The sequence below is a fragment of the Xenopus laevis genome, chromosome 7L (genome assembly GCF_017654675.1).
Source record: "Xenopus laevis strain J_2021 chromosome 7L, Xenopus_laevis_v10.1, whole genome shotgun sequence".
Lineage (NCBI taxonomy): Eukaryota > Metazoa > Chordata > Amphibia > Anura > Pipidae > Xenopus > Xenopus laevis.
The window spans coordinates 73300920-73316751 of record NC_054383.1 but is presented as its reverse complement, the minus strand read 5'-3'; the positions used below and the strand labels follow the sequence as shown (position 1 = coordinate 73316751).

General features: G+C 35.6%; 1 protein-coding gene across 2 annotated transcripts in view; it reads left to right on the top strand.

The window, feature by feature from the left end:
- Positions 1 to 15832, top strand: part of LOC121395536 (kin of IRRE-like protein 3) — a 729825-nt gene that overhangs the window by 658408 nt on the left and 55585 nt on the right. For both annotated transcript variants that reach the window (XM_041569178.1, XM_041569177.1), the window contains exons 8-11: positions 511 to 659; positions 2798 to 2925; positions 3604 to 3730; positions 12865 to 12965. In XM_041569178.1, the coding sequence (XP_041425112.1) occupies positions 511 to 659; positions 2798 to 2925; positions 3604 to 3730; positions 12865 to 12965 (505 nt within the window). The remainder of the gene's footprint in view (positions 1 to 510; positions 660 to 2797; positions 2926 to 3603; positions 3731 to 12864; positions 12966 to 15832) is intronic.

Below are 15832 nucleotides of genomic sequence, written 5' to 3'. Positions count from 1 at the left end.
AAACAAACAGAGAGCTTCTAGAGCTTTTTACGGTAAAGCATTCTGCAGAATAAATATAGCATTCTAGTTTGCACTATTGCAGCTAATCTATTGGCAATAAAATGCCTCCGTAGCTTTCCTTCTCCTTTAAAAAACAAAAATCTTTAGGGCACAACTTCTTTTACAGGTATTGCTAATTAAAAAGTGCTATAAATGCAAAACTGTAATCAGAAATAATCATATTTTGTACAGGTTATTTTAATATAAACTCTACAAATACTCAAAGTAGCCCCTCTTTTTTTCTAGTTTTTTGGGAGTATTAGAAAAGATTACGGTAAATGAATCTGAATTGTATTGGCTTCAAGAGTTCATAACGAGGGATACACAATAAACTAAGTCCTGTCAAATTTTCCAGAATTTAATTAGCAGACTTCATTTTGTTCTTGTTGATAAATAAAAAAGTTTGATTTGATGAATTGTTTATTGTGATACCAAAGCTTCAAAACCATTCTTTGTTCTGTTTAATTTTAGGTGGGCAAAAGGTGGCCAGATTCTCAAAGAGGTGACAGAAGAGACCTATGAAACTGTTGTTGACTATTCCTTCTTTTCTGAGCCAGTATCCTGTGAGGTGACAAATGCCTTGGGCAGTACAAATGTCAGCAGAACTGTGGACGTATACTGTAAGAAATTACCTGAAGTTTTCTTCTTTTATAAATCAAATTTTTTTTATTTTGCCTGGCTATGGAAATACTTCAGTTTCCCATCATTATTCTTCGGAACAGAAGTACAAAGTGAATGACTAAGAGCAGAAAAAAACTGTGATGCATCTTTCTTCCCATTATTGACAATTATTTGCCATTACTAGCAAGGTTCTTGACCTTTTGTTCTGTCTGCTACATTGTTTTTTTTACCCTAATGTATTTTACAGAGTTGGATCTTCATGAAATTGTATATCAGAAAATCCTAAAAGTGTTATGTTTTGAGTAGCCGGGGATGAGTAGAGTATAACAGTGCTTTATTAGCAGAGTCATGCAGGCATTACACAACAGTAAGCTTTCACTTTTAAGCTACCAGGAAGTATGCACAGTATGTCTGAGCACAGTGACATCTACAGGCCATTTGCATGAACACCACAAAAAGTACAAGAGAAGATTCTGTTAGCATTAAGTTTTGGATTTCTAATTCTAATTTATGAATCTTTGGCATTAGCAAAAAATGTTCTCTATAAATTAAACAGCTCACTGGCAATGGGTTAAATAAAGGATGGGAAAATAAAAATACACAATGCAGTAAAACACAGAAATACAGCTATTATGGCACCCAGCAGTATTTGTTTTATATAATGAGCTTCTGCTAATGATCTGCCCGTTACAGGGGACATACTTATTAGTACTGAGACCATGCAGTGTACCAAAAAGAACTGCCTCTTCAGCAAATATGAGCAACAATTGATGAAACACTTCCAGAAAGTACTTGTATCACTCCCCTTTTGGGCATATTTATTAAAAGGAAAATAATAGTCTCCAGTTGTTCAGGCATTCTTCAAAAGCACCTGCTAGCAAATTGGTTCTGGTTTGAGATTTTTGGAGAGTTTTGGTTAGTACAGGTAAAGGATCCATTATCTGGAAACCCGCTATTCAGAAAGTTCCAAATTACAGAAAGGCTGTCTCACATAGACTCCATTTTATCCAAATAATCCAAATTTTAAAAAGAATTCTCTGTAATAATAGAACAGTACCTTGTATATGATCCAAACTAAGATATAATTAATCCTTATTGGAAGCAAATCCAGTCTATTGGGTTTATTTAATTTTTACATGATTTTATATTAGACTTCAGGTATGAAGATCCAAATTACAGAAAGATCCATTATTCGTAAAGCCCCAGGTCCTAAGCATTCTGCATAAAAGGTCCCATACCTGTACTCATTTCTACCTTTTATAAATATGGGAAATACAACCCCTTTTTGGCTCAAATTTTTTTTCAGCACTTTTGTAGTTTAGGACATATTACTAGCTCAATAATTAACAGATATTTTAGAAGGGTTATAGAGGTTCCATGCCATACTCCTTGAATCACTCTTTAATAAATGACTGGTAAATGTAATAAAAGGTTAATGGAAAAAGTGTTATACTTAATCTTTGGAGTAACAATTCTTTTAATTAAACACCTAGGGGCAGATGTATGAAGGGTCGAATATCGAGGGTTAATTCACCCTCGATATTCGACTAGGAACTAAAATCGTTCGACTTCGAATATCGAAGTCGAACGATTTAGCGCAAATTGCGATTTAGCGCAAAACGATTAAATCCTTCGAATCGAACGATTCGAAGGATTTTAATACAACGATCGAAGGAATATCCTTCGATCCAAAAATCTCAGGCAAGCCTATGGGGACCTTCCCCATAGGCTAACATTGACTTCGGTAGCTTTTAGCTGCCGAAGTAGGGGGTCGAAGTTTTTCTTAAAGAGACAGTACTTTGACTATCGAATGGTCGAATAGTCGAACGATTTTTAGTTCGAATCGTTCAATTCGAAGTAGTAGTCGAAGGTCGAAGTAGCCCATTCGATGGTCGAAGTAGCCCAAAAAACACTTCGAAATTCTAAGTTTTTTTAATTCGAATCCTTCACTCGAGCTTTGTAAATGTGCCCCCTAGACACCAATATCTTTTTACAAAATTAGCAATTAGTCAAGAGAAGATTAGGTAGAGTTTAACAGGGCATGTACAAAGATATAATGTTATAGATCTACTGCATGAGCTATATTCCATACTTAGATGTTTGGTAAAAGACTCTCTGCTGTCTCCATTTTTTGCAGTTGGGCCTCGTATGTCATCAGAACCAGAATCTATTACTGTAGACCTTGGCTCAGATGCTACATTTCACTGTGCTTGGATTGGTAACCCTTCACTCACTATTGTATGGATGAAGCGTGGCTCGGGTGTGGTAGGTTCTGACCCCCAATTATCTTACTTTTCTATAATTGTCTGGTTACAATATTGAAGCAGAGGCTACAGTCTCCTGAGCTCAGATATAGGGTAACTTTATAGCTGGCAGAAACAAAATATTGTTAACCTCAAACTCTTTTACTGCAAGCGATCACTCATGTCTGGTCCATGATCAGAAGCCCTTGTCAGATGGGAAAATCTACCTACATTACAGACACCCATTCATGTGGATGTAGAATATGAGGCCCTGAACACAATGCTGATGACATTCCTATAATGATTGAATGCAGTAAAAAAACTGATTGTGTGACCTTTACATTGGACAGTCTTCTAGACAGAACAGGATACAATCCAACATCTTAATTTGTCATCATTTTCTTTTCTTTTTTCACTTAGCATAACAAAATAACAATCCAAGATGTCCTCACTGCTTTGGGGACTAAAGAGGCAGATTTATCACAGTAAAATCCCACTTTCTATTGATTCCTATGGGATTTTTAGAGGGGTATTTATAAATGGGTGAAAGTTTAGGTTCTAATTTCCTACTTTAATAAATCTGCCTCCTAGTATCTAAAAAGGTGTTGAAAAAGAAAATTACTATAACTATTTAATAATATTGTACACGTACTTATATTGTTTACTTTATATTCAAAAGTATTGTTCTCATCCTTTGCAGGTACTCAGTAATGAAAACACTTTAACATTAAGAAATGTTCGCCAAGAAGATGCTGGGAAGTATGTCTGCCGAGCGGTGGTGCCTCGTGTAGGTGCTGGGGAACGAGATATCACTCTGACAGTAAATGGTATGAAATCATAAACTAACTATACTTTGAAGTACACATACCAGGGCACATTACATCAAGTTAAAGCAAGCAAAGACAGGACACTGTAGCCCAACTTTATCATCCAATCTGGAAAGTTCAAATAAGAACATAAAATATTTCTAGGAACTATGTTAGGATTTGTACACATTCTGGTAAGGTAGCAAGGAAAGAAAAAGTAATGCATTGCTTTAAATAACTTACACATTTTAAAAGATTACTTACTGAAGCAACAATAAAAGTGATTATATTTCAACCAGAAAAATATGCCATAGTCAAGCAGGTCTTAAAATGATCTATGCACAATTAGTAATGTAATAACTGTCTAATACAGAATATTGCATTGCAAAAGGCACATTTTAATCTTATTTATAAGATTTTTTTTCAGTTTATGACAATTATTACATTTCCCTACAGGTCTGCTGCAGCTAATCAGCGTGTAGCATTTACCAGTTACCTACGGTATATGAAAGCAATCATCTGTTTGGGATATTAGAGCTGGTGCAGGCTATGCAGTAATCCTGCCTGTGTTTTGTCTCTTTAGATGAAGGTTTAAGTACAGAAGTACAATATGTTTGGCCTTGATCTTTCTATCATAATGTGCTGAAAGGGCAAGATCACCTTAAAAGTAAATTTTAATATGTTGGAAGTAGTGGCATTTTAAGATTAACTGTTGATGGTTTGATAATCTTCAGTTTTATTATATATTTATATATTATATATTTTATATATATATATATGTTTTATATAATTGTTTTAAAATTATTTAAGACTAATATGTAAGGATTATTAGGACAAAAGATAATGCAAAAGCACCCAAATGTAAGACCAATGGCTATGTTTCTTTGATAAGGGCTACAACATTTCCCTTTTAATGGATAGTTGCATCAGTTGGCATAAAATAAACATAGTCAACTATTGGGGCAGCAACATAAGAGACTGTCTTTCAACACTATAATGCTGTTACTGTGGAAATAACTTACAGATTTATATAGGTGGTGTGAAATAGTATTTACAGTAAATAATAACAAAGCTTCATGACTAAGCATGGTTTGACACTGAGTGAATTTAATTTTTTTTTTAAATAGTTTATCTCAAGAAATAAAAAAATTGATTTTTTCATGATTAAAACAGTAGACAAAGAGTATGTTCAACAGAAGATCTATTCATTGAACACATGTTGAAATAAGAAGTGTATTGCCCCTTAAATGGCACGGGAGACTTTTTTTAGCACTGTGTATATCAGCCAACTGAAAAGCCTTATGAACACCTACCGCTGCTCTAACTCACCTAAACAGAAAATTAAGGAAAGCACAGGTGTGAGTACGTTTTGGCTGGAAACACTATCTATACTGTATGTTATAAAATGGCCAATTCTAAGCAACGTGTCAAATTAATTTTTTTATAGTTTTGTTTCTTCTTCTGGCCCTTTACAGCTCAAATGGGGGTCACTGACCCCATCTTAAAACAAATGTTCTTTAAGGATGCAACTGTATTGTTAGTGTTACTTTTTATTACTCATCTTTCTAGTCAGGCCCTCTCCTATTCATATTCCAGTCTCTTATTCAAACCAATGCATAGTTGCTAGGGTAATAGCAACCAGATTGATAAAATTGCAAGCTGGTGAGCTGCTGAATTAAAAGCTAAATAACTCAAAACCCACAAATAATAAAAAATAAGAACAGATTGCAACTTCTTTTAGAATATCAGAATGTCACCCTTCCATTATATTTAACGTGAATAAATACAGACCAGGCATCACACACAGCCATTTGTCTGAGCTATGTGTGCCAGTTACATCAATAAGCCTGGACAATGTCATTTTAGAAGCTCATTATGTTCCCAATTATGCATTAATTTGTATCTGAAAAAACTCAGAAACTCAAAAATCTCAAATAGCTAAGTAAAAAATATTGAAAACTTGAGAAACTTGAAAACTCAATCACACTCTACACTTCATTTTCGATGAGTCTGGCTAATTTTAAATGAATCTCAAAAAAGGAAATTAAAAATACAACTACTATTGACATATTCATCAACTTGCCAGCTTCAATATTGATTTTCAAGTTAACAATTTAATAAATTTGGAAATGTGAAGTCCACTCAAGCTCTTCTCTGCTAACATACACTTGCCATTCACATAAGATGGAAATTCACAACCTACAGTGTGTCACTTACTAGTGGTGTCAGGCATGAAGTGATTCCCACTTTACATGTCAGCATCTTGTCATCTGCTGCAGATGGGGAAAGCATTTGATTGTTACACTTTGGCCTGTGAGAGACCTGCAGAAGTCAAAACACCCAGTGTGCCATAAGAGAGAAGATAAAGCCCCAAAACACGAGAAAGGAGATTGGGGAAACCAGAACTTTAGTTGGATAGGGTTACTTTCATTGGAAAATTCTTTAATAAAGTGTGCATTGATACCAGCATATGAGCAAAAGTTGCTTGTTTGCTTTAGATGACCTTTAGATTTAATTAGTTAGAAACAAATAGTTTGAGGGCTTCAACATTTTAAATGCCTAGCTTCCATTTTGGGTTAAGGATGTGACAATAATAAAGATCAGACCGACAGAAAATAGGCGCCAAGAGCAGTTTGGGGACATGAAATTCCTTTGAAAAGCCCATGCCCCAGTCTTTTGTTAGACAACCGAGAGGTAGAAAACAGAAAACTTGAAGATGATTCAAAATCTGAGCTGCAGGGAAAGGAAGAAAAATGAAAGATTACAAGTATAATAAGAAAGAGATCATTTTTAAAATGTTGTTTCTAATTATTGGAATAATTTATATACAGTAGGTACAGGACTGATTTGTAACATTTAAACATATTTTCTCTAATCTTAAAAATTAAAAAAGCCTCACTTCCTTGCCATGAGATAGCTCAACTATTTTGTGTATCACAATAACTACAGTGTGTAATAATGTGCTTTTCATATGACTGTCTTACTACGCCACTATTATTTTATATACTCATTATATTATCAATTAAAAGCCATGCTTATTAACTTAAGAAATTACCAATACCCAGAGATGAATGAGCCAGAACTGGAATATCATCCCCTTACACATATCTGTAGATTTCCTTTATCACAGTTGTTGTTCAGTCCCAAAATAACACTCACACTGAGATAATGCAATAAGAAGAAAGGGGTAGCAGTAAGGAGATATGCCAGTGGCATCACAGTGAGCCAGGATGAGGAATGTGCCACTTGGCTTTATCTCCCCGTGCTTTGCAATGTGATATTGTTTTCTTTCTACTCATGCTCTCTTATCAACAGCAGGAGTTTAATTACAATTAAATAGCTAGCAGAAAACAAAACCAGCAGTCAGAAAACTACAGAGAGAGGGGAGAGGTTGTTTGAAATGGAGAATTAAATCATGCATTGTATAGCTAGCACTGGCTTCAGCACATTGTAAAAGTAGCTGAAAGAAGTTTGGCATGTTTGCTATATATTCTTGACTATTAGAAAGGCATCAGTATATTGTTTTTAGAAACGTATTGTAGTTTTTCAGGTTCCTAAGTTAACGCTCTAACAAAACAATTTCAACTTTTTATGCCACTCTACCAAACACAGAAAAAAAGCCACAGATTTGTCCTTGGAGAGATACGTGGTAGGACTGTTTAGTGTAAAATTATGCGGAGCAGTAAGGAAAGCTCTACAATATACTAAGGCCATTTTTACTAGAGAACACAAGTAAAAGAATGTAGTAGTACTACCCCCTTTTTAACATTGGGTTAATAAACCCGTTTTGTATTAGATAAGAATAAAAAGGTGAGTCGCCACCAGTTACACAGGGGTAGGCAGCCAAAGTGCAACTGCAACACAAAGGGAAACTGGCTGGTCATTAACCCTTAAGGTTACCTGGGCTGTAGGGTATTTCTTTGTATCCCCATGCATACACTCAATATTTAAAACAAATGTAGTTAAGGAGCTCTGGGGGAATGAACTCATTCAGAATGAGAGTGGTTCCATAATGTGAATCAACTATACTACTAACCTGTTGCCCATAGGCCTCCACCCTTACCAGAGGGGAACAAAGACTATCTTGATGGTTGCTGTAGTTGTAGCAAATGTACAGTCCATATCGGAACTGTCTCATGGAGGGGAAACAATAGAATTGTCAAATGGAGGGAAAAAAAATCTCCTGGCAATAATGTACATTGCCATGGCAGTACAGGCTCCACAGGCAACTCCTTCCTGGATGGGAGCCAATTACTCTGAGATTTACCTGGTTGTGTGGTCTCCTGTTAATGATGAGAATCTGAATGCTGTCACTTATTTAACTTGGCAAATTCTGCAAGTGATAGGTGGAAGGCCACTGAGGAACCAACTGTATAATAAGCGGCTCATTATTTCACAACCTAACTGGCTCTACCTGGGAAAATGGAAGTGTTGGTTTATATAGAGGCCTTCTCTGTGGGGATTTGTTTTTTACTTTTACTTTTTTGCCCTGTTTTGTGCAAGAAATAACACAAACCATAATTAAAATTTCATAGAATATCATAATTTTAGCCAAAAAAAGTATGTTTAGCACAAGCCCTATTTATTGTAGTAATGTTGAAAAAGGGGGTATATTGCCATAGTAATCTGGGACCAAATATATACGATAAGCAGAAAACTCTTTTCTCACTAAAGCATAGAGTAAAGAGAAGAGAGGTGAATGTTTTGCAGAGGATTGGCTGAACTCAAACCATGTGAAATTAAATGGTGTGCAGTCCTGTCAATAGATGTGCAATTTTAACAGTATCCCATAGCTGCCACTGTTGCTCAGAAAGAAACGCTGGCAAATTAGACCATTATACAGCCAGGCTGTTGAAATGCACAGACAGCCTGTGTCTGGAAAAAGAAGCTTCACTATGCACTGTAAGATGCTTAAGAATCATCCCAGCAGCAAACCTGGACACAGCCAGGGGTGAATAGTGTCTTACATTTCCAGCTTTTACATTTGATGAAACAGCTGTGCTATTTATCCAGTCACAAGGGTCTTGCCAGATTTCCCTTTATAGAGCTCCATTTTTTATTAGATGAACACATTTTTACTTGCATTAATAAGTATTATGCAAACACCTCTGTGCTTTAGTTATATCATTAATAAAGATGCACCTTGAGAGAGACTGAAGAGTAGCGTTGATGTACTTTTAATTCTATGCAGAAAAAACTCCATGACATAATGCTCAGAGTCAATGACTTTTCTTGTCCCACTGTAGTCAGAGTAGTAAGCACAAGCAATGGTGATGAGTTAGTGGAGCAACTGTCTGGTCCTTAGACTGGTCAGTCACTTGCATTGTTATGTACAATCCAATCTCTCAGCCTGCAAGGAGAATTGGATCATGCAGCAATTTGTGGGCCGCTAAAGGCATCAGGATTTATCAGAGTAGAGATTTCAGTAATAATATTTGAACCCCAGTGTGCAGAGCCCTGACACATTTGTCACATTTAGCAGAACTTTATTAGAGAGCCACATCGAGAGTCTGAATAAGAAAAATACAATATTTTCCCCATATACTGTATGTTTATTATTTTTAAATTAAGCAAAAGGTAAAAAGTAAAGAATCCCAAGTTGTTGAATCCAACACACTAAGTATTTGATATATGGGATCAGCCGTAATTTTTTTCAAGGGAATGCTGCTATTATTATTCTGTTTCTCTTACACAAGGAGATCTTTGCCAAATGAGTTCAAGCCCACTATGAGAACGATCAGAAACTGCTGCAACTTAAATTGCAGACATAGAGGAAAGATACAAGAAGCCACTCTGGTTGAAATGAGAATAAATAATAAATCATTTATACCATGCATACTGGCTATAATATGCTTTCTGTCTGCTGTTAAGACTTATTAAGAAGCATTGGGATAGGTTTATTGATCCTATATATCACATTACAGGTTATTAAGGCAATAAACATAAGGAAAGGGTTGATTTGTCCATTCAGGACAAGGTGACACAATAACAAACCATGTAGGACTTAAAATCCATAAAATCTTTTCCTCCTATCACAGGGTGACAAATAAACAATGTAAAGATCTATAATGCAGAAATGTTGTCCATTCCAACTCATTGTGATAAAGAGTGACCTGTGGCTGGCAAGTGGATCATTCCAATTACAGCCTGACATTGCTATGTATTTGTTCTGTCATTTATAGGTTACATCATAGTATAAAAACAGAACATATCGGGTCTAATATTCTAGCCATAACAATACATTGTATTGGAACAAGGAAAACAAGCTTTCTATGAACTGTTAAATACAGAAAAACAAAATTTAGAATCATAGAATATACAGTAATTTGCATCTATACAAAAATCTAAATAGTTTATTTAAAAGATGAAAAATTGTGGTATTGTGGTTAAGTCAGTCACTGAATTCAGGCTCAGGGATGTCAAATCATCCTATTCAATGTTTACTTTAATCATTCTAACTACACCAAGCCACTAAAACAGTAAAAGCACCTTTTCACAAGATTTTACAGTCCAAAGCAGGTAAGAAGTTGATATAAAGCAACTATATAGTGGGTAAATTTCACATGCCCCGTTTGGCAGCTAGTATACTCACTGTTTATCAGCTACTCCATCAAAAATTTCCATGACTTAAGAGATATAGCCATCATATAGTATTCATCTATATTCTATATTAACTTATATTGCAAAGTGATGCTCAAGTGATACCCCTGAGAACAATTGTCATCTTTTTCAATAATGATAGGAATACAATATTCCTAATCCATCCATAGTATCATGATGAGCTTTGCTAATGAATGCCTAATATTACAACACCCCCTGCTGCCTGCTCAGAAACTCCTTTCTGCTCCAGTTGCTGCCGCTTCCCATTGTTTCATTTTTCTTTCTTTGCATTTGTACCAAATCACTGAGGTTTCCTGGGATTTTATGACTCAATTTCCACGCTTTCTTTAGCTCGGTCTGCCGAGGAAAGACAGATGCAGCTGGCTGCTGTGCATTTTTTCTTCTTCTTCTTCTTCAATTTTCCTGCCTCTGTTGCCCTGGGGATTTGTAAGTGAAGCGTGTTGCCACTGTGCTGCCGAAAACACTTTTGCTGAAAGAAATATACACTGAAAGTTAAAGAATTGATAGTGTGAGACAATTCAACATAAGAGCAGGCCTCCAGTATGCTGGGTTAGCCATCTAACAAAGGTATAAATTATGAAGCATGTGTAAGCTATTGAAAGTTATCTGACAGCTATCATGTCTTTGCTACAACTTTAAAACTTTAATTCAAAGGGAAACATTATGAGCTATTTAGAAATCTTTATACACCTTATAGTGATTTATTTACATAATATAGAATTGTGATAAACCAGATAAACTAAAGTGTGGACTATTAAAACAATACATCTCACAAAATAATAAAGGAATATATAAGGTATTTAGTAGTGTGGCAATAATCCACCCCATCCAAAAGTTAAAGGGATATTGTGTTTTCAAAATGCATCAGTTAGTAGTGCTGCTCCAGCAGAATTCTGCACTGAATCCATTTCTCAAAAGAGCAAAGAGATTTTTTTATATTTTATTTTGAAATCTGACATGGGGCTAGACATATTGTCAGTCTCCCAGCTGTCCCCAGTCATGTGACTTGTGCTCTGATAAACTTCAGTCACTTTGCTGTACTGCAAGTTGGAATGTGAAACTCGGGACAGCACATGCTAGCAAAAGGGTACATGACAGGGGCGGGAAAAAGGCAGGGGATTAGTAGTGGGTTCAGTGAAGTAGTTGGGGGGTATTTAAGGGGATTTATAGCACTAACTACTAAGGAGGGCATCCATTTTGGTAAGAAAAAAGGAGTCCCACCCTCCCACTCTTGTATTAACCCTTTGTGCTAGTTGGTACAATTGTAGCCTGGGTTAGTGGGGCACAGGTTAAGTGGACGTGGAATAGTGAGTATTGGGCTGACTAACTAATATGTGATGAGAGGGGATAGCCCGTTGTCACAGCCGGGTGGCGAGTCCCTGGCAATGGGGAGAGTTAATTGAGAAGCTGGAGTTTTTACCAAGTCCCAAGTTGGTTAATGGAACTTGGCTGGTGGTGTTCCTCTCTAAGAGCGTTGGTCTCTGGAGGGTATTGGTGGCAGCATGCAATTCCATCATGCTGGAAGGCACAAGCAGCTGGTGGCTGGTGGCTGGCATGCACCTAATTGGGTCCATTGCCAGGGGCCTTGCAGAGGATTATAAGTTAATGGTACATCATTGTTCATATTTATATGTTTATATGTTTACAATGTTGTTAATATAAATTGTTATTGATATATTTGTTATCTATTGTTAAATTATGTTTGGTGCAATAAAGCTGTGGCAAAAAAGATTCCAACAAAATAAATGGATGGTGAGTGAGTTGGTTATTTCTAGGCCAGTTTGGGGAAAGCGACAGGTATTTGTCTCTGCCCATGTCATGATATCCCCTTCCATTCCCCCCCCCCAGTAGTCTTACAACAGAACAATGGGAAGGTAACCAGATAACAGCTCCCTGGTAAATCTATGAACAGCACTCAATAGTAAAATTTAGGTCCCACGAGACTCATTCAGTTACATTGAGTTTGAGAAACAACAGCCTGCCAGAAAGCAATTCCATCCTAAAGTGCTGGCTCTTTCTGAAAGCACATGACCAGGCAAAATGACCTGAGATGGCTGCCTACACACCAATCTTACAACTAAAATAAATACACTTGCTGGTTCAGGAATAACATTTTATATTGTAAAGTGAATTATTTGCAGTGTAAACAGAAATAAATAGAAATAATTGCATTATAAGTGCATTATTCAACAAAAATAATTAATCAATTTTCAAATTACTTTATTGAAATTATGCTTATTTAATAAATGTATGTGGATTCCCTCTGTAATATTATACACATGTCTGAATACTGTACTTCATAAACCTAAGTCCAAAACTGTCACATAAGTGACAGAATATTGCTTTTTTATTTCACATTTTATTGCCTCTTTTTTAATCACTTTCTACTTACTCGTTGTTTAAACATGGAAAATCATTTCAAGAGACAAATTGTGTTTTTTAATCAGTATAATGCCCCAAGTATCTGTTTTTGTATGAAAAGTACAAATTACTATATTTTTACAAGTTCACTTAGCATACCATTTTTATTGCAGGTCCTCCAATCATCTCCAGCACACAGACTCAACATGCACTGCATGGGGAAAAAGGGCAAATCAAGTGTTTTATCCGCAGCACTCCTCCTCCAGACCGAATAGTAAGTCAAGAAACTGGTACCTAGAAAAAAAAATACCTTTTACTATTCTATAGTACTGATGGAATGTCTTGGTCTCTTTTTGTACCTGCTGGCTTCTTTTAGTCGACTTAGAGCATACTGTATGGTGCCAAAGTCAATAAATTTTACATTTTCTAAAATTAAAGCAGGTTTTGTGGAAACTTTTATACATGCATATCTATTTAAGTGCAAGGAATCGTGAAAACAGCCTATTAATGTATCATTTGATATGATTATTTTCAATAATGAAAATTATTGTTTTCATATTGTCTTCATATTTTGACTTTAAGTTGACCTTGTATTTAAGAAGTCTCTTTTACAAGATAAAATTTTATTCATTTAAGGGCAACATTTTCTCCAAATGAAAATGTACATATTTTACAGAAAGGATTTACTGAGGTTTAGATTATTTCTAGTTCCATTAAAAGCTCTTTTTTCCCCATAAATCATTGTACAGGCTTACATCCACGCACACAGCATGTAGAATGCAAGAAACTGTGAAATTTTAGGCAAGAAACTGAGGTTTTGTTAAAAAAACAACTGCAAGTTGTTTTTCAGGTTAGGAATACAGTGACTACTTAGATATCTAAAAGTTATGTCCAGGTAATATGTATTATTGCAGTAAGATAATTGAGCACAATGGACTTTAAAACCTATATTTCTGCTACAGTTTCTTTTTTTCTACTTTCGGTTTGCTAAAAGCAAAAAACTGTTCACAGTTCTTCTCAAACTGAGTTCCTCTAATTCTCCCGGGTTATACCTGGTGCTACATTTTAGTGGAATAAAAAAATAGCTCTACTGCAAGTATAAAGTTTTTAAGAAAATGTTTTATAGATGGGGGGGTTGCAAAAGAAAAGTCAGTGATTGAAAACTCACTTGCAATTTCTTCAGTTCATTTGGGTAACTTGTTGCTGAATGGGTTTTTTGAAAAAAGGGTTTTCTTTCCACATGTGGGTATTAAAAAAATGATATGGCAGTAAGCCCTAGCAATTAATTGCTAAAATGTGAGTTCAGTAAAACTGTATGGACAAAGATTCATAAATCTACCCCTCAGTCTCTGCCTTGACACTTCTATATATTTGTATCTTTGAAACCAGTATAATAATTCTTTAAAAGTACATACATTGTATCCAAGAATAGCTGTTATGTGGGTTAATGGGCCAGACTCAGTGAGCCCGACTTAGATCATCCGATAATGACATTCTTGGATATAATCTTGAATATAAATGAAGGTCATTGCACCTTCAATATGTTTGCCTCTGCACCTTGACTGTTTGAAGAAACGATTAAAAGAAAACTATAGTCCCCAAACAATGTAGGTCTCTATAAAAAGATGTTTGCATAAAACAGCTCATATGTAAAACCCTGGTTCATGTAAATAAACTATTTTCATAATCATATACTTTTTAATAGTATGTGCCTTTGGGTAGGCCACCCCCTGGCATCCTAGGATTCACGGTGCATACAAACGTACCAAACAAACCATACATGCTAGGTCACATGAGCCAATTAAGAGACAAGTTTCTGTGTTTTACTCCCACACATCTTTCTGTTACAATTAGAGTTGCAGTATTTCTGGTCAGGTGATCTATGAGGCAGCACAGAGAATATTATAAAATGGTGGCTCAAGGGAAAAGATGTAAAAGGGCAATATCTGCTTAAATCTAAATACCAGTTTGGTAAGATTCTTTAATATACCATAAAATGATATAAAGCTGTTGCTTAAAGTGGACCTGTCACCCAGACAGAAAAAGCTGTATAATAAAAGTCCTTTTCAAATTAAACATGAAATGCAATTTTTATTTATTATCCAAGCATTCATAGCTGTTGTAAGCTCAGTTAAAAATCTCAGCTGTCAATCAAATATTGTCTGCTCCTCCTCTATGCCTTAGGCATAGAGGCAGGGCAGACAAGTACTTTCACTTTCCATTCAGCACTTCCTAGATGTTACTGCTCTCTCCCCACATTCCCCTGTTCTCTTCACCGTTTAATTGTGTAGCCAGGGCATGGGGATGGACATCAGGTCCCCCATTCTGGTGCACAAACAAGATTTTAAGATGATGCAAGGCTTGAATATCATCTCATTGAACAGTGTCCACAAAAGGACTCCTGTCTGCTTACTATAATTATGAATTACCAGACTGAAGGAAAAAAGATTCAAATAATTTATATAGTGTAATTAAAGTTAATTTTGCTTGACTTATGTGATAAAATAGGATTTTGTATAATTTTTTTGGGTGACGTGTCCCCTTTAAGTATTTGTTTTGGGGTTAAATTTTTCCTTTAAAGGAACAGTAACGTCAAAAAATAAAAGTGTTTTAAAGTAATGAAAATATAACGCAGTGTTGTCCTGCACTGGTAAAACTATTGTTTATATAAATAAGCTGCTGTGTAGAAATGGGGGCAGCCATTCAAAGGAGAAAGGGCTCAGGTTACACAGCAAATAAGCTCTGTCTGTCTAATTGTGTTATCTGTTATCCATTAGTTAACCTGTGCCATATTGCCGTTTTTCAATATCCGCCATTGCTCCACAGCAGCTTGTTTATATGAAATATAGTAGTATTTCTGAAGCAAACAGATCAGTTTTACCAGTGCAGGGCAACAGTACATGATATTTTCCTTACTTTAAAACACTTACATTTTTTGGTGTTACTGTTCCTTTAACATAAAATTAATTTTCTTTGCTGCTTTACAGTAATAGAGTCTTACTGATTCAGCTTCTAGTTATGGCTTGGTTAAAGCTAGATAGAAGCCACCTTTTCACTTACCTATCAATAATTTACTTTCCAGTGGATCAGATGTTGGTCTCTGAAAAATCTCTTTAGCCTGGCCCACAAACTGAAGTGGCT